Consider the following 17190-nt stretch of genomic DNA (forward strand, 5'->3'; position numbering starts at 1 on the left):
GACAAATGACACCTCTGAAATCCATCACAAAATCTCAGGCCATATATTTTTCTTGAATTGTTATTGGAAATATTAAGATTTCATAGGAAACCAACTTTCAGTTTCTCATGGTCTGCCCCTTGAAATCATCAAGAGTAGAGGAAGTCAGACCACACTTTCTCTTTTATCTTCATGCTCTCTCTCTCTCGACTTCACCTCCCAATTTCTTTCCTCAAAAAAACTTAGGGAGGAAAGAGTAAAGGCTCAATTCAGCTGCAGCTGAGCTCATAGGGAATGGCAACCTGTGCAGTCTATACCACTCCATCCCTCCACTCATGTTCTATCACCAGCCCAGCAAAGACTTCATTGGGCTTCCACCAAAGGCAGGTCATCTTCTTCACTAGCAGGAGAATTACCAAGAGAGGAGGGAGGAGTACCTCAGAGGTCACGTGCTCTGCTGAGGCTAAGACGGTGGTGATAGGGCTGGCAGCAGACTCGGGCTGTGGGAAGAGCACCTTCATGAGGAGGCTGACGAGTGTGTTCGGAGGTGCAGCTGAGCCACCCAAGGGAGGAAACCCAGACTCCAACACATTGATCAGTGACACCACCACTGTCATATGCCTGGATGACTACCACTCCTTGGACAGAACCGGGAGGAAGGAGAAGGGTGTCACTGCTCTGGACCCGAGGGCCAACAACTTCGACCTCATGTATGACCAGGTGAAGGCTCTCAAGGATGGAGTTGCCGTAGACAAGCCCATCTACAACCATGTCACCGGCTTGTTGGACCCCCCTGAGCTCATCCGGCCACCCAAGATTCTGGTCATCGAAGGTCTGCACCCCATGTGAGTTCTCCTCTATGATTCTTTCTGCAGCTTTAGTGTCAGTATTGCGTTCTATCCATCTCTGTCATGTAGCAACCGATCTGATGATTATTCTTTCACCTTCCATAGGTTTGATCCCCGTGTGAGGGAACTGTTGGACTTCAGCATCTACTTGGACATCAGCGATGAGGTCAAATTCGCCTGGAAGATTCAAGTCAGCCACTGTATCCTCATCCAAGTCCATAATCATGTCGATAATACTAGTGAATTGCTCTCTCAATCCACTCTGTCTTTTGAATCGCAGAGAGACATGGCGGAACGTGGGCACAGTCTCGAGAGCATCAAAGCCAGCATCGAAGCTCGAAAGCCCGACTTCGATGCTTACATCGGTACCTCCGTTTTCCATAGACGAATCGTTCATTTGTCAGCTGACTTCCGCTCACCGATCACTCGTTCGACTTGGTGTTCTTGGCAGACCCGCAGAAGCAGCACGCCGATGCCGTCGTCGAGGTTCTCCCGACGCAGTTGATTCCCGACGACAACGAAGGCAAGGTGTTGCGGGTGAGGTTGATCATGAAGGAAGGGTTGAAGCACTTCAGCCCGGTCTACCTGTTCGACGAAGGCTCCACCATCTCTTGGATCCCATGCGGGAGGAAGCTCACCTGCTCGTACCCTGGCATCAAGTTCGCTTACGCCCCGGACACCTACTACTCCAATGAGGTAAACCCCCATCTCCCTCTCTCGCTCTCCACTCGTCATCTCATCTTCATGGTTCTTGCGCAGGTTTCGGTGTTGGAGATGGACGGACAATTCGACAGGTTAGATGAGCTGATCTATGTGGAGAGCCATTTGAGCAACCTCTCCACCAAGTTCTATGGGGAGGTGACGCAGCAGATGCTGAAGCACTCCGACTTCCCCGGCAGCAACAACGGGACCGGTCTGTTTCAGACGATCGTCGGGTTGAAGATTAGGGATTTATACGAGCAGATTGTTGCCGAGAGGGCAGCTGCTGTTGCTGAGGCAGCCAAAGTCTGAGACTGCACTACTCCCTTACCAAAGCAGTCATCGTCTTCTTCCGTGCCTCTTTGCATGTTTATTCTCCCACACTTGTACGCACTCATGCGATGATTCTACTTGGAATAGAAACGCAATGCAGGAGAGGTGAAGAGAAAACGTGATCTCCATCAATTGAGAAGCTCCGAAAAAGATGTGTAATTGTAATACTAAGTTGTGATACCGAAGATAATAATACAATCTATACAGAGTCTCACAAACAAAAATGCGATCTAAATAAGCGAAAGAAAGCATAAAAAATCAAAATCTGGGTAGGATCTCTGCCAACAGCCAATCGAAGAAGAAATGTATGGAAACTGGTGACCCAAATCAGGCAGGCGTTCCTCTTACATAATGCAACCTTACTACGGTGAGCGGACTCCGATTTGCCTGATGCAGCTTAACGCAGGCTTATAAACCTTAAGGAAGATTAATAGTATGGTGACTCGCGCGCGTGATTACCGAGTTGAGCTCCGTGTTCTCGTTGTTACGATGGTTAGCGGATTCTATTCGCTTATGGCAGCGCGCTAACGATTAAAAAGACTAAAATACCCTACCCCTCTGGCAGTTAGCTTGAGTGCGGAGAATCGCGGTGTGATTACCGAATGCGACTGGGATGACAAATTAACCTCAAAATTTATTTTTTGACGTCAGATCTTTCAAATCCTGTGTTCTTATTGTTCCCGAGGGTGAGAGGATCTCAGGTGGTTAAGCCTAAAGACACTAAAAGACTCCCTGGCAATAATAGCTTAATGACCGCTTATTGTCCTTTAAAAAAGGCCAAGTACCGAGAATCGCTGTGGGATTACCGCACACGACTCGGATGGTAAACTTGTCCCAAAAAATATTTTTTGGCCTCCAATCCTTCGAGGTCAGCATTCTTATCGTCACCGACGGTGAGCGTACCCCAATCTTAGGATATATAACGTTATAGCTACACTAGATCGGCCCAACAATCTCTCTCTATATCGGAGGCCCAAAAGAGCAAACTTAAGCTTCACGTTCCCCTCTTCTGGAGGCCCAAAACTCCAATTATTTGCATTTAGATTGACGAGTTCTCTTGATTCAAGGATCCAAACCGTACATCTCGGTTCACAGCCTCCAAAACGACTCTTGTGAGTACAGGAAGGATCGATCGCAGGTAGAGTTGACTGCATTCTTTGTGGCAGAAACTTAAAGTGCCCAAAATGCGTCGAAATAGGAGACCAAGCAAATCCAAAAATGTATCGCCAGCTATCCATAAAAGTGGTCTGTCAATACCGTAAGCCACATTTGGATTATGATTCTAGAAAGAAATCAAATCGGCAAAGGTCGATTTTGAAACCAAAATGAGTAGTTCCGATTCGAATTGTTATTTATTTATTATTTTTAAATATTAAATTATATAATTTTTTTAAAAAAATAAATTAAAATCATAGAACCGACCGTTTGAATCGAAGCATGAACCGTTATGATTTCGATTTTTTAAACCTAAAACTCAAAATAAAATCATCCGATACATATTTCGATTTGGTTTGAAGTTAATCAACCATTATATTAGTTCGAAGGACATAGACAGTATCGAGGGAGTGATAGAAGCTGGGGAACAACTTGGATACAATGATTGATGATAAAAAAGATGAGCTAAGGGGATAATAATTAATGATTATGGGGCAAGAAGTATAGGTCGAGGAGTGATGATCGATGAAAAGCATGGGATGGAGTGTGACGAGAGGGTGCGTTAGGTAGTGTCGACAGTCACAACGATAATAAAAGATGTGAGAAAGAAAAAAATCAGAATTAGAAGGATTATAAATAGTAAAATATTATTTTTATTAACTTTTAAGAGATTATGAATTAGAAGACATTGGGGATTCTAAATAGTAATATCCTTTTTAAATTTTATGATATTATTCTTAATTTTTATTTTTTATTATTATGAATTATTTTCAATTTACATCTCGCATTCTTTGTTTAATTTTACATCTCGATTATCCACGACATGGATTATTTTCCTTCATAAATACATACGGAAGAAATATACTTAGGACAATGATAATGATGATATTTTATATGTTTTTGTTCTCACCTATTATTATTATTATTATTATTATTATTATTATTATTATTATTATTATTATTATTACTGATGCTCAATGGTGCACAATGGCATCTGCTTAAGACAAGAAAGTCCTCTCAAACCTGTGGCGTTCACGTCATGAACAGAAGCGAGTCTTGCAAAGCATCTAAAGACACAAGTCTGCACCCTGTAATTGCGACGTCTAACTTTCTCCCATGTCTCACTCCCAATGCTGGAGTGGATGTATCAGTGAAGATGAAGCAGCAGTTGTCAAGGTTGGCTGAGCGAGGCCTGCTGCTGCTGCTTTGGATTTGATAGCTCTATGTGTTTGTGGCTTTGCCTGTGAGAGGGATTCTGAGGCATGCTCTTCCCACCCCCATCACCTCATGAGCTGCATGCACTGCTCGCCATGCCCCATCATTCCATCTCAGACGAAAGCCTGCAACCCTATCTTCGGCTTTCGGTGTGCGAGCGGTGGGGACTCCCAACACAGCAGATTCCTCGAGCTTGTCGGAGCAGTGTCCGCGTGCCATTCTCCCTCATGCTCTCGTCTTCCTCGACATCGCATCCTTCGTAGGGCAAATTAATCGCAGTGCAGTGAGCGGCACCGCATCCTCATGCAAGCTCTATCCACGTTGGTAATCCCCCAAAGTGGGGAAAGCTGTATCCATTAAACCGAGTCTTCAAGCCACAATCTGCACCGATCTCTCATGATCACATGTAGAAGAGCCATATCCCACGCTATCCGATGCGCACCACGCATTTGAATACTTGTCTTTCCTCTTCTCGAGGTCTGCCTCGCCATTAAAGTCTGGTCTCTCTAAGCTGTAAGCAGCTTCTTTAATCTTCTGAGAATGGTGACACATGCTTTCCTTCGTTATACTTAAGCTGGTGAGAGACTACAACACATTAGGGTTCAAGTAGATCTACGTGCTACCGCTGGTGAGGATGCGTTTGCAGGTGACGTATGTGGGGATCGACATGTAGAGATCATTATTAGATTAGCTTAAGGATAGCGATGCTTGTCGTCAGCATCACAGAAGGAGGTGCAATTATGGTAGCATAAATGCATGCACTGCACGGGCATATGGGCCCTCATTACCAGCCATGTAATATAGGTCATTAAGATAAGGGTTTGGATCACATGTAGGATGCTTCTCTATTCCAGCTCTGAGCAAATCCCAGTGGAAGCTCTTTCAAGTCTCTATTCATGCATGAACGTGGGCGATATGCTGCTCCAGCATTAATGTCATGCCTTAGAAAGACTCAACATGACAGCCAATGGTTACCTGCAAGAAATATATTAGTAGAGATAGCTTGCAACTACATGCCCATGTGGATGCATCTTAATGGCGCCATGGAATCGATGCACTCTAAAAGAAGTTTATCTGTACAGCACTTGCCTGTTCAGAGAGAGAGAGAGAGAGAGAGAGAGAGAGAGAGAGAGAGAGAGGGTCATGTGATTCTGTGGTTTGGGCATATTCTAATGTCTTGATCAGGTCATTTAGCATCAGCTTAAGATGATGTCTTATAAGCAAGCAATTCGAGTGACATATGGCTGCACTTGTTGTCTCTTCAGAATGTTCTTTCCCTTTGCTTCATGGATTCTTTACTACTACTACTACTACTACTCAGCAGTGTGCCGAAAGAGAGATGATACGAATCAGCTAAAGGGAGGATGTGACTGCAATGGGATTGAGGTGGGTGGGTGAGAGACTGTAGGGAAGAAGGCATTGTTGGCACTCATTTGGAGAGTTCTGAGGCTCTTCCCAATCCCCAGAACTGAGAAGATTCTGAAAAGGTCACATCAGATAAGATGAAGAAGAAAGAACATGGCTCAGTATAAAGAGTGATGCTAAACAATGCCATCCACCACATCAGAGTTTTTAACTACTGTTCCCAACACACCTCACTCCATATGAAAACTATTCCTTCTCTTGACCACCTTTGACTTGATCTTTTCCTTCTTCCTTGAGAACCTTTATAGCCTTCATCTAGGGTTGCATCACAACTGGTCATCTCTTTCCTCTGAACTCCACAGAGGCAATATCTTACAGCCTAAGATTAATACTACTGCATTCAGTACTTGCACCAAAAAGCTTTACTCTCAATTTGGGTTGTCTCTTGCAGTTTTCTGCAAGTCAAAGCCAAAAATGGCTTTCGTGGAGCTAAGCTCATTGTGCTGTTGATAAGCAGTGGTGCTCATATGTCCTTCTTGTACTTGTATTCACTCTACCAGCAGACCACATGCTTTAGCAGTACTATATAATGCAAGAAGAATAAGATGGATTTGAGAGGGCAATCCCTCCATAGACCAAATGCAGCAGCAGCAGCAACATTTTCCTAATTGCTTCTCTGCATTGGATCTTAAGTCTACCAAACAAGAAGAGAAGTTTTCTGCCTCTCCAAAAGAACTCTTCAATGAATACACATCTGTTTCTTTGATCAAGTCAATGTGGACATCACACATCTTACTTCATCAACTTGTGTTTTTTTTTTTTTTGTGTCAGCCTATCAATTCATCCAAGCAATCTAATCTTCCACAGCAACTATCAAAAAGAAAAAAAAAAGGTTGTGCCAATTAATGATCCAATTCTGGTGGATAACATAAATAATGAAACGAATTAATAAGCCAAAGCATGTTTGTGGCACACTAAAAAAGAAACTTATAAGAACTTTTCCAAAGAATGCAACCTTTGCTCTACTTTAATCCTTTCTCGAGTTTCAATTACGCAAGCTGGATTTGTTTACTTTCTTGAACGAACAAGATGACCCCAAATGACAGAAATTGATGCAGTGATTAAGAAACTACATTCACATCATTTGATGTTAGAGACATGGATATATAGGTATGGTGAAGAGGCACAACAAGGTTAGAGAGAGAGAGAGAGAGAGAGAGCAAATCATTCCCCTTGCGTAGCTATGTAGAGAGATCTATGTGCCGGTGGTCATGGAGTTCTTTGGTCTCTTAGATGGATAGAAACAGTACACGTTATTGATTTGATGAATGCAAACTAAGACATCATCAACATTAGATTATCAATAAACGACTGTGTTCTCCTTGTATTATTTATATGTAATTAGCTTCCATCATTACCCCCCTAAAGAAGAGTCAGTACCCACCATTTGTATATATTTGGACCTACCACAATCACAAGCTCTCTCTCTCTCTCTCTCTCTCTCTCTGCTCGCTGCCGTGTAAAAGTCAGCTTCTTCCTCTTATAATATATATTGCTTTCCCTCTCTTTCTCCTGCAGGCTCCTTAAGAAACTACTACTACTTCTCTTCTTAGGTTTGAAGAAGGGCCCCCAGTTCTCTCACCCTGTTCTTGTTGAAGGCTTGCGCTCCTTCCACCTGATCTCTCTCTCTTGCTTCGAGAGCAAGAAGAAGAAGGGAGAGCTTACAGATAGGATCATGGAGCTGGGCATTGGGTGCAATACTATCAGGAAGTGGTTTCCTCTATCCTGATCATACTCTTTGGCGTCGCTACCTGGCTGGCTAGAGACATGTGTGACTACTTCTGGCACAGGATGGAGAACGACTCCGGTGAGCTCGCCGACATAGTGCGAGCTGGAGGCCGAAGCGGCCCATCGAACACCGAATTCGAGCCGGTCGCTGCCGAGTGGCGGCTTCCTTCCCACCCGCCGGTGTTCTTTCCTACGAGGGCTGAGATCCCTACCAACACCTTCGGGGATCCGTTCGTCAACCTGCGCGACCCTCTGCTGGATCAATTCACGGGCGTGGAGTTCTTCGATGGCGCAGAAGCGATGGTGGCGCCGGCCAGTACGGCCGCCCCAGCGGGCTGCTGCAGCGGTCATGTAGCTCCGAAGCTGCTGCTAACGAGCGAGCAGGAGATGAAGGGGCCTTGTAATGTCTTCTCGAGGGCTCTTCATCAGATCTCGCCTGGTGGCAGCAGCATGAGCAGCAAGCCTTCCCTGCTTCCACCGAGGCTGGTCAGGCCATCTCCCGCCAGCAGCGGCTCCATAGCCGGCACAGCGGATCATGGTGGTGGAGTGCAGCAGATCTCCTCCCCTCGGCCTCCAGGGATCAAACGAAGGTTAAAATCCTAGCGCTCAATCATATCGTTGCTTCAGACTTCCTCTTATGATCACATCTTATGGTATTAGTAAGCGTGAATTCCCGGAGCTCGAGTTGTCTTCGGAAAGGCCACGGTTGTGTTCCTTTTCGATAGGAACGGAATTTATCTTGTCCGAACAGACAAAGAATTGATGGCAATCTAAGGACATAAGCCATCAAAAGTGGGAGGGTCACCACCCATCCATTCAATCAAACTGGTACAGGTGCTGGTGGCTAAAAGGAGCTCACAGAAGCTGACACCTGCTAATCCTAGGAACAATTTCATGTTCCATCTTAGGAAGTCCAAGCTATTTACTTTCGACCTGAAAACAATACTGGGATTTCTATCTTTGCGATTGTTGTTGGAAATAAACTTGAGTTGTTCACGCAGAAAAAACCAGGCGAAGAAAGTGGTGTGCATTCCTGCACCGCCGGCGGCGGCGGCGGGGGCTGCGGCCGGCAACAGGCTGAGCGGTGAGGTGGTTCCATCTGATCTCTGGGCTTGGAGGAAGTATGGCCAGAAACCGATCAAGGGTTCTCCTTATCCAAGGTAAGATTCCCCAGAGCTAATGGTGGTGAATTGAATACTGAAAGATGATTACTAGTCTCTAAATTGTTGTCTGGGGTAACATTGATTTCAAGCTACGTTCCTCGAGCTGATCGAGTTCCGTGTACATCAGGGGGTATTACAGGTGTAGCAGCTCCAAGGGATGCTCGGCGAGGAAGCAAGTAGAGCGCAGCCGAACGGATCCCAATATGTTGGTCATCACCTACACGTCCGACCACAACCACCCATGGCCGACGCAGCGTAATGCGCTTGCAGGATCCACGAGATCCCAACCGTCCAAGAACGGCCCCAGGAACAATCTCAAGGAGGAGCCTAATAAGGAGACCACCAGCTCGAGTGGTCATCTGGTAAAAGAGGAGGAGATTGGTGAGATGGAGAAGACGATCGAACAAGCTGGAGACACCCTCGGATTCGACCCAATGATCCACCCAAGTTACAAGTCGGACCAGCCCGATGACCTGTTCGCGGGTTTGGCGGAGTTGGAAGGCGACCCGATGAGCCTCATCTTCTCCAGAGGATTCATGGAATCAAAGGCGGATGAGGAGAAGGGAGTCGGTGCCTCGGATGCGTTCGACATGTTTGACTGGGCAGGAGGGAGCTCACGAAGCCAAGAAGAAGAGGTTTATTACAAGACCTTGGAGAAGTAGTCCTTTCTGTACAAGGTCTAGCTATAAACCTTTTTGAATTCATAAAGTAGGGCACTGGGGAGGGAGGGAGGGAGGGAGCGGAGGATGACTTCTGTTGTGTGTTTCCTACTATTTATTCTTGTCGTTCAACAGGACAGAACAGTCTATAGATCAGGATTTGGTGAAGAGAATGGATTGGGTGTTTGAAGACCCACACGCTCGGAGTATTGGAGGATGGGACAGAAAGCTAAGCAACAGAAAACTTTGAACAGTCGCACAAGTGAATGTCTGAGCTGCACTGAGAAGAAAAGAAGGGATTGGGCGTTTGAAGACCCACAACAGGCTTGGAATATTGGGGGATGGGACAGAAAGCTAAGCAACAGAAACTTTGAACTGTTCCACAAGTGAATGTCTGAAATGCACTGAGAAAAGCCTGCATGAAGAATATGATGAGCTCCTCTTCTCTCCCTCTCGTTAGAAGTGGGGAGAATAGTTTGACGGGTTGAAGAAGAGGAGTCTATTCAACATATGCAGCGAAGATAGATGAGTAGAAAGAGCTTCAACTTTCTTTTACTTTTGGAACAACTCAAGCAAAAGAACATGATTGACATATATTTGAGCATTAAAAGATCTAGTAACCAGTGACAGAAAAGCTTGAACAGTTGCTCTTAGCCTTTATGGAACCATGACAACAGTTATTATGATGTGTGTTTGATATGTTCAGATAAGAACTTGTGTACAAAGATTTAGATTCCACCCAATCCTTCTTGAGATGTTTGCAATATGAATGGTCGACTCGACTACACTTTAGCAAAATATTGCAGTTGACTATTAATGATTGCTATTTGTGAAATGTGTGTAAACATTCAATGAATGAACAAAAGGAATGATGGTAGAAATCAATCTAAAGTGAATAGAGAGAGATGGAGTTCAGCATGAATCATGAAAGGATAAAAAGTTAATCTGACTCGTGATTTCCTGCACTCTATAATTCGAGTCGGTTCCTTCTGAAGCCAGAATCCATGGCCTCCTTGACTGGTCGTCATTGATTGATTGGAAATATGAGACATCATTCAACTTGCAATGATAAGTATGGAGACAACTGTAGCCACTACGCATCAGTTGGGACACTATGGGTGTGGAGTTTAAATCGCCACCGAGAAAAAAGGAAAAGGTGATAGATTTGAATCAACTAAAAGGCGTTGATGGGAGTCCACAATGCATACTCGGCACAAAAGAACAAGGTTTGCCATTTGGTCTATCGTAAGGTATCAATCCACACAAAAGGAATAGGATCACTACAAGACACTCAACCCACCTCATCTCTATTGGATGGCATGTCCTAAGTGCTAAGAACCTTTAGAAGAGTCCGTTAAACAGTAACACAGCTGTAAGCTATATGACAAACACTGTATAAAGTATTTGTATGATATCCCAGTTTAATCTCACTTGAGTTAGTTTGCTACGCCGCCTGAGCTTAAGTATTTTGACTAATAATTTAGATTCATAATAAATGATATTAGGACAGACTTAATGCTAAACATGATAAAGATAAAATCACTATTCTTGGATGAATCTAATGGAATGTCAAGTTGGAGTACTGATTGCATCAACATTTTTGCATTATAATAGCCTAAAGAAAAGAATCCCATTTACCTTATTCACAGCTGATATTTAGTAGGCTTAGACACATGAACTATGAACCGTTTCTTCCCACAGAAACACCTGCAGGAAGAGATGGTATGAGAGAGAAGCCCAACAATCTATTTATCATTTACCAGCGGACAAGCTTAGCAAGAAGTAATGTTTCTGAAAATAACCTGGCGGCGGTGAGGTCAATAAAAAGAATAAGGAAGCTTCCACAACCATATGGTGTTCAAGGGCTCTGTAAATTTGTACTGCAACAGAAGTTCTGAAGAGAGTTACTTGTTTCGAGTACCAGAAAAGTAAGACAATTTGACAATTTGAACAGCTTGTGTGTTTTCTCTTTGAATAAGGCAAAGCCAGGGAACACATTCTTTATGGGAGCAGTTTAGGTTCATAGTCATGGAACATCAAGCAGCTTAATACTATCTTGAGGTAGAAATGTGGACTTTCCCAAAACAGAATCATCATGCTTTCAGTCAGTCCTAGGCACAAAAGTTCAACTTCTTCATAACCTTTGCATATGCTGCATGCACAATTCCAGGCCTCCTTAGTCTCCGTTTCGCCTCCTTAGACTGCATAAACCACCATCATCCGAATTAATTACAAACTCAACATTCCTTTGCACAGATAAAAAAGAAACTATCCCACAAAGAACTTCAAATAGTAAATCTTCAACCATAAACAGAAACTTAAACTAATATCTTCTACAAATTCCCTAACTACTTCAGTGACACTTTTAAAGAAAAAGTGAGCTGAACCAAAGAAAGAAGCTATGGATTTTCTCTGCTCATCCCTTCATGATGATTATTCTACATCTTTCTCTAGAGCTCTTCAGGTTAACTATAATCTCGGGCAAAAGTTTGCATCTTATGCAGGTGTAGGAACATTTTTCCAATTGGATATAATATATCAGCATCGTTAAAAGGCACCCGGGCGCTCGCCTAAGCGTTTTGTTAAGAACTTAGCTGGTTTTGCCTAAATCGTACAATACTCTTACGTGTTCGTCTGCAAAAAGGTCAGACTCCCCAAATCTCTTATGGTCCCATTAGGATCTACAAAAGAAAAGACGAGTTAGAAGAAGCGTTTGACTCGAGATCCAACAAGCAACCATTTTAGCAAACACTTGACTAATTAATGTTTCAATGTGGTTCGTCATGACCATAGACTACACAAGCTCTAAACGATCACGCAACAAATGGTTCAATGTGGTTCGCCATGGCCAAAAGTCCTCACAAGTTCCCATATGACATTGCTGCGAAACAAGACGATGACCAACCCTAGACACTACCTCAAAGGCCCGTCCAATCATGTGCCACCTCGGTAGCTCCTGGGTACAGTGCTGGCTGACACTCCACATCACTCTGCAGAGCTAGAAACCTCCAACATTGTTGCCTGAATGGTTTGTTTTTAGGCAATTTTGCCTTTGCACGATGGCTGCACACAACCTGCGTTTACAAAACTAAAACAACCACAAAAGCCAACTAAAACGGGGCTGCCAAGCCTACTTCATGCCCTCTATATGTTGTGCAGAGCATGAACAAAACCAAAAAGCATGACCATACACAAACATTACATCAAACACCTTGTTTACATATTGGTCCGTGATAGCTTAAGCGAGGCAAGGCCCGAGCACCTTGCACATCACTCGGGTGATGCGCTTTAGTGAAGCGACACTCATCTCGCCCAAGCGTCGAGCACCTCGGGCGAGCATTCAATTGAATGTGAACCAGATTGTCAACTGCTTCAATTGAACTAGGCACTAGTTGGTTCAATAAAACCAACGAAGCACTATTGCCGCCCCCAACGCACCTTTACTCTACCATCGTTGCCTTTATGCACAGCTCTTCCCCGCCAATGGATAGGTCTAACGCTTCCTCTACCGTCGACATGCAAGTCCAAAGCTCTCACCGTTGTAGCTCTCTTGTGTAGTTCCCTCCATCGCCACTGCTTTCGTGTGCAACTCAGTCCATCGCTGCGGGACCGGTCCGCGACTTCCTCCGCCCCCGACGTCATCGTCCGCAGCTTTCTCTGTCACTGTTGCCGTTGTCCGTAGCTAACTCTATCGTCGATGCTGTTATCCACAGCTTTATTTGTCATTACTGTCGTCATCTGCAGATTTCTCCGCCACCACTATTGTTGTTCGCAACTTTCTTTACCGCCATTGTTACCGTCCGAAGGTTCCTCTATTATCGTTGCTCTCTCCTTCCCCACCTTTCACCATTGGTAACTCCTCACTAAGACGCACTATTAGAACTATTATCCCTATTAATCATACAAAACTAATATTAATCCTTAGAACTATTAACCCTATTTAGAACTAATTCCTATTTAGAACTACTAATCCTTATTTAGTACTGTTAGTCATTATTTAGAAATGTTATTAATCCCTATTTAGCATGTTAGTCTCTATTTATTTATAACTATTATTAGAAATGTTATTAATCCCAATTTAATATCATTTTATTATTTTTATAATTATATTATATATTTTAATATTTTTAATATTTTAGACCGCTTCACTTCGCTCGGGCGAGTGCCTAGCGCCTCAACCATTTTGGGACCTTGGTGCCTAGTGCTTTCAAAAATATTGTGCTATATATAAGAAATAGATTCCTGCTGGGTATGATATAAGCAGTTTATCACATTAATTGGATATACTACTAAGTTATGAGGGAAGAGAAGATAATAAATATACTCACTGAGTCAAGGTTAAATTAATGGGAATTGTTTGCATCATTAATGGGGACTCCACAAGCCTTTCCAATAGTAATTATCCTTGCAGACTGTACATTAGGCACTTAGGTATAGTCTGGTTTAAAGACCTAGCAAGGAAACAGCCTCCATAGGCAGTCCATGGACCAGTTAAAATCACTCCGCATTGCCTAGAAATCATTCTACATTACTGAAGGGAGATGAAGAGATATCTTAAAACAAACTCACAACCACTTGTATAACCAGCTAAGCTTATAGCAACCTGTTGTTTCTATTAATAACAAATATAATTATTCTAAGACTTGCTGACAGACAAAATGTTGAATTCAAGAGAAAATCAACTGTTCTTGTGCCTTTTATGGATAATCATACAAGATGAAAAAAAAAAGTTAAACTGAAAGTTTGACTGTGTTAACTTATCAACACCTGATGTATCTATGACAAGACTAGCATTATGGAATAGAAATGGTAGTAAAATATAAGTAACATGACAACAATGGAGATAGCAGTGGCCTGAAGAATTAATCAGTAAAACTTTGCTGCTGAGTTACCTCTCTCAGTAAACACATGGCACAAATTAATAACAGGAAAAGGAAAGAGATCTGCCGTGTCACAATTTCATATTACCATTAGACACCCCAGGTCTGAGATCTACTAGATATGTTTAGCTTATAAACTACATTAGGTAGGGAAGCATAGTACCAAACTTATTAACTGTTTCAGAATTTGATGATTCCTAAATAACGGGAAAAGCTTGAAACAATTGTCTAACTAAAACTAACAAGTAGAATCACAATAACATAAAAAGAAGGATGGACCAAATGCATAGAACTCCCGGCAATGCAACATCTGACTTTGAGGAGGTAAATGTACTCAACCTTAACCCTTACAACTATAAGGGTTAATGTATGCAGCCGTAAGCAATCTTATCATTATACTTAGGCTCACCCTCTATATTAACAAAATCACAAAGATGGAAAACTGGACTTGGCAACTACAATTTGAAACCTAAATTTTATTAAGACTCGAGCTGGACACTTGCTGATAAAGGAACCATATATGAGACATGCAATAGCTCTAGAAAGTTGCCTAGCGTGTAAATATTTTAAAATTTAAAATCCATATGCATTTCATGTACATTTAATAGCTTCAAGGATTTTTGTGATGATATTTGCAAGCAATTGTATGATGAATGCTCTTCATGATTTTTCATGTATAGTCAAATCAACACAAGCCAGATTGTGCAAAAACAGAAAAACAAACTTAAGGAAAGTAAGGAGAAAGAAAGAAAAAGAGACAAGAGTCTAGCCAAATTAGTCATATATATTAACTTGGTTGATGAAGATAACCCATCAATCCAATTTATCAATACGAATTTGTAACAATGATAACAGAGTATTGGTTCAAGAGGCTCTTTTTTCAAGTTCAAAAAGTAAATGGGATGGACTCTACTGCTGTAGTTTCCTCAAGTAGACAAGGATGACAAGTGGCACAAATGTCTGTGGAAAACATTCATCCAGATCAAATCTAAAAATGTATGTTACAGGAAGACACCTAACTCAACTTTTTTGGTAGACAGGACGGTTTTTTCTTGATCGCCAACAATGGTTGAACATAGAATACAGCATTAGCATTTTAACTCGTCAACAACCAAAGAAAAAGGCAATCCAATTTGCTCCAATCTAATTGCCATTGAGTTAATAAACAATAATTAATAATTGGTTTTTCAGCAAAGAACCTCGGAATTAATAGTTCGCAACTAATTCAAATGCATAAAGCTGAAAATGATTGTACATTTCTTAGGTTAATAAGTTCTCCCTTCAGTTACAGAATAGTCAAGATCTCTTTTGAATTTATCAGTGAATCAGACGATAACAAGTTACCTTCAAGTGTGCATTATGCCGCTTTCCAGCTTTCCATCTCCGTATTTGTCCATTGTTCATGGTCCTAAATCGGAATTTAAAAGATCTAAACACAAAGAAATGACAAAAAGAGAAAATTAGAGCTAATGAAACATAGCAAAAAGACAGTAAAACTCTCTGAAGAACAAATAAAGCATACGAGTAAGATTTGATCTTATATTTCTTCACTTTAGAAATAACTGGCGTGCGCGGCGCCCTCGATCTATCCTTCACCGCATAAAAACGTGACTGCGTCGCCTGAAACCCAATCAAAATCAAAGCAAAGGCGCATATGCAATCAAATCAGAAACTAGGCTAAGAATAAAATTTTAAGCGAATAAAAAATCAACAAAAAGAGGGTAACAAATATTCTTCACTAGAAAATAATTCAATTAGCTAAAGGACAAAGAAATATAAAAATCATTTTCAAAGAAACGTACCGGAAGAAGACGAGAGGGAGTGTGAAACCCTAAAACCGGCGGCCGGTCGCGGAGAGCTGCGGAAACGAAGTCACTGATAACGGGCTTGCGAATGGAAGGATCTACGGGTAACGCCATTGATCGGAGGCATCGATGCGGGAAGGGAGCAGGAGCGAAGGCAGGCCGGGAAGAGGAGAGCAAATGTCGACCGATGCTGGCGAACCATCGCGCCTGCATCGTTGTGGCTTCGGGACAGAAAAAAGGAACGAGTTCGCTAGCCTCTCTCTCGAACGACGAAATAAAAACCGGACCGGACGAAGTTGACTCGACCCCACATTTCGGATGCGCAACAGTTGATTGAGTTAGGTTCGGACCCAATCAATCAATGTAAGACTTTGATCGTTCCCCCCAATACTCCTCACCAGCTCACTGCTTGAACAACACGAACCGTTTCGGCTTACTTCCCCGGCGCCACTCGCTCCACCATGGGAAGAAGGGGCGACACTGCATCGAACGCATGCCACGGGTTCTCGTAGTCGTAGCAGCCGTCAGCTATGAGTGACAGGCCACGCACGACGATCCCACCGGAGGGGAAGATGTTCTCCGACGCGCCAAGCGCATAGGACTTGTTATGGGTGTCGATGCAGAGGATTTTGTCGTGAGGGCGGCGAGAAGGGAAGACGAAGTGCTCGGGGAAGCCGTGCACGGGGCGGCCGGTGAGGGTGCTCATGAACCATGTTCTGTTGGGGTCCTTGTAAGGGGGAACGCTTGGGTCCTTTGAGGGGGTGAAATGTGAGGAGGGCTGGAGTTGGGTCATGGCGAATTCTTCGTGGTGGTGCGGTGTCAGTGGGCGTCCTTCGGGTAGCCAAGGATTGGATGGCGACCAGGAGGAGGAAGGAGGTGATAGCGTAGAGGTAGGTGGCGGTGCATCCAGCTTGGATGTGGGGCTTTGGGCACGCGTTCTTGGGCCCGTGGGAAAGAGGTGGCCGGAGAGAAGAGGGGTGGCCTGTCAATCTCGATCGATCATTAATACTACTTGGGGTTGGCGGATAAAATATATAGAGAGCGTAAAATGATACGCCACACAATGATAAACACTTCCTTACTGTATCCTGTTCAACCATTAAATGACTTTACCGATCATTGGACGGTCCAGATCAGAAAGTCTCCACTTCCCTGCTCAATTAACGGTCGGATCTTGCTAAATCGGAGTCCCGTGGTTTGTTCGTCTACGTGATGTACGGAATTCTCTAAGATTCGTGATGCCTTCAATTTTATCAATGGAAAATATAATACATGATAACATGTGTATGAATAACACTACA

General features: G+C 43.2%; 3 protein-coding genes across 3 annotated transcripts; 2 read left to right on the forward strand and 1 right to left on the reverse strand.

The window, feature by feature from the left end:
* Positions 1–128: 128 nt before the first annotated feature.
* LOC103982575 (phosphoribulokinase, chloroplastic-like) lies at positions 129–1991 on the forward strand. The gene is made up of 5 exons (XM_009399540.3): positions 129–824; positions 933–1017; positions 1108–1192; positions 1279–1523; positions 1587–1991. The coding sequence occupies exons 1-5, from the start codon at positions 274–276 to the stop codon at positions 1836–1838; spliced, it is 1218 nt and encodes a 405-aa protein (XP_009397815.2). The 5' UTR covers positions 129–273; the 3' UTR covers positions 1839–1991.
* Positions 1992–7207: 5216 nt separating this feature from the next.
* On the forward strand, positions 7208–9833 carry LOC103982573 (probable WRKY transcription factor 14). The gene is made up of 3 exons (XM_009399539.3): positions 7208–7972; positions 8384–8542; positions 8673–9833. The coding sequence occupies exons 1-3, from the start codon at positions 7422–7424 to the stop codon at positions 9205–9207; spliced, it is 1245 nt and encodes a 414-aa protein (XP_009397814.2). The 5' UTR covers positions 7208–7421; the 3' UTR covers positions 9208–9833.
* Positions 9834–11056: 1223 nt separating this feature from the next.
* On the reverse strand, positions 11057–16289 carry LOC103982572 (uncharacterized). Its single transcript, XM_009399538.3, has 4 exons — positions 15887–16289; positions 15607–15704; positions 15429–15513; positions 11057–11405 (listed from the first exon to the last, which is right to left on the reverse strand). Exons 1-4 carry the CDS (start codon positions 16100–16102, stop codon positions 11316–11318), a joined length of 489 nt encoding a protein of 162 aa, XP_009397813.2. The 5' UTR covers positions 16103–16289; the 3' UTR covers positions 11057–11315.
* Positions 16290–17190: the final 901 nt, after the last annotated feature.

Source organism: Musa acuminata, chromosome BXJ3-4 (assembly GCF_036884655.1).
Source record: "Musa acuminata AAA Group cultivar baxijiao chromosome BXJ3-4, Cavendish_Baxijiao_AAA, whole genome shotgun sequence".
NCBI lineage: Eukaryota > Viridiplantae > Streptophyta > Magnoliopsida > Zingiberales > Musaceae > Musa > Musa acuminata.

Coding starts and splice junctions, on each gene's coding strand:
- LOC103982575 (XM_009399540.3), top strand. CDS start 274: ATGGCAACCTGTGCAGTCTATACCACTCCATCCCTCCACTCATGTTCT. Junction 1,193..1,278: donor CGACTTCGATGCTTACATCG/GTACCTCCGTTT, acceptor TGTTCTTGGCAG/ACCCGCAGAAGCAGCACGCC. Junction 1,524..1,586: donor ACACCTACTACTCCAATGAG/GTAAACCCCCAT, acceptor GTTCTTGCGCAG/GTTTCGGTGTTGGAGATGGA.
- LOC103982572 (XM_009399538.3), bottom strand. CDS start 16,102: ATGCAGGCGCGATGGTTCGCCAGCATCGGTCGACATTTGCTCTCCTCT. Junction 15,705..15,886: donor CTCCCTCTCGTCTTCTTCCG/GTACGTTTCTTT, acceptor ATTGGGTTTCAG/GCGACGCAGTCACGTTTTTA. Junction 11,406..15,428: donor GGCATAATGCACACTTGAAG/GTAACTTGTTAT, acceptor TGGTTTATGCAG/TCTAAGGAGGCGAAACGGAG.
- LOC103982573 (XM_009399539.3), top strand. CDS start 7,422: ATGTGTGACTACTTCTGGCACAGGATGGAGAACGACTCCGGTGAGCTC. Junction 7,973..8,383: donor CCTCCAGGGATCAAACGAAG/GTTAAAATCCTA, acceptor TTGTTCACGCAG/AAAAAACCAGGCGAAGAAAG. Junction 8,543..8,672: donor AAGGGTTCTCCTTATCCAAG/GTAAGATTCCCC, acceptor CGTGTACATCAG/GGGGTATTACAGGTGTAGCA.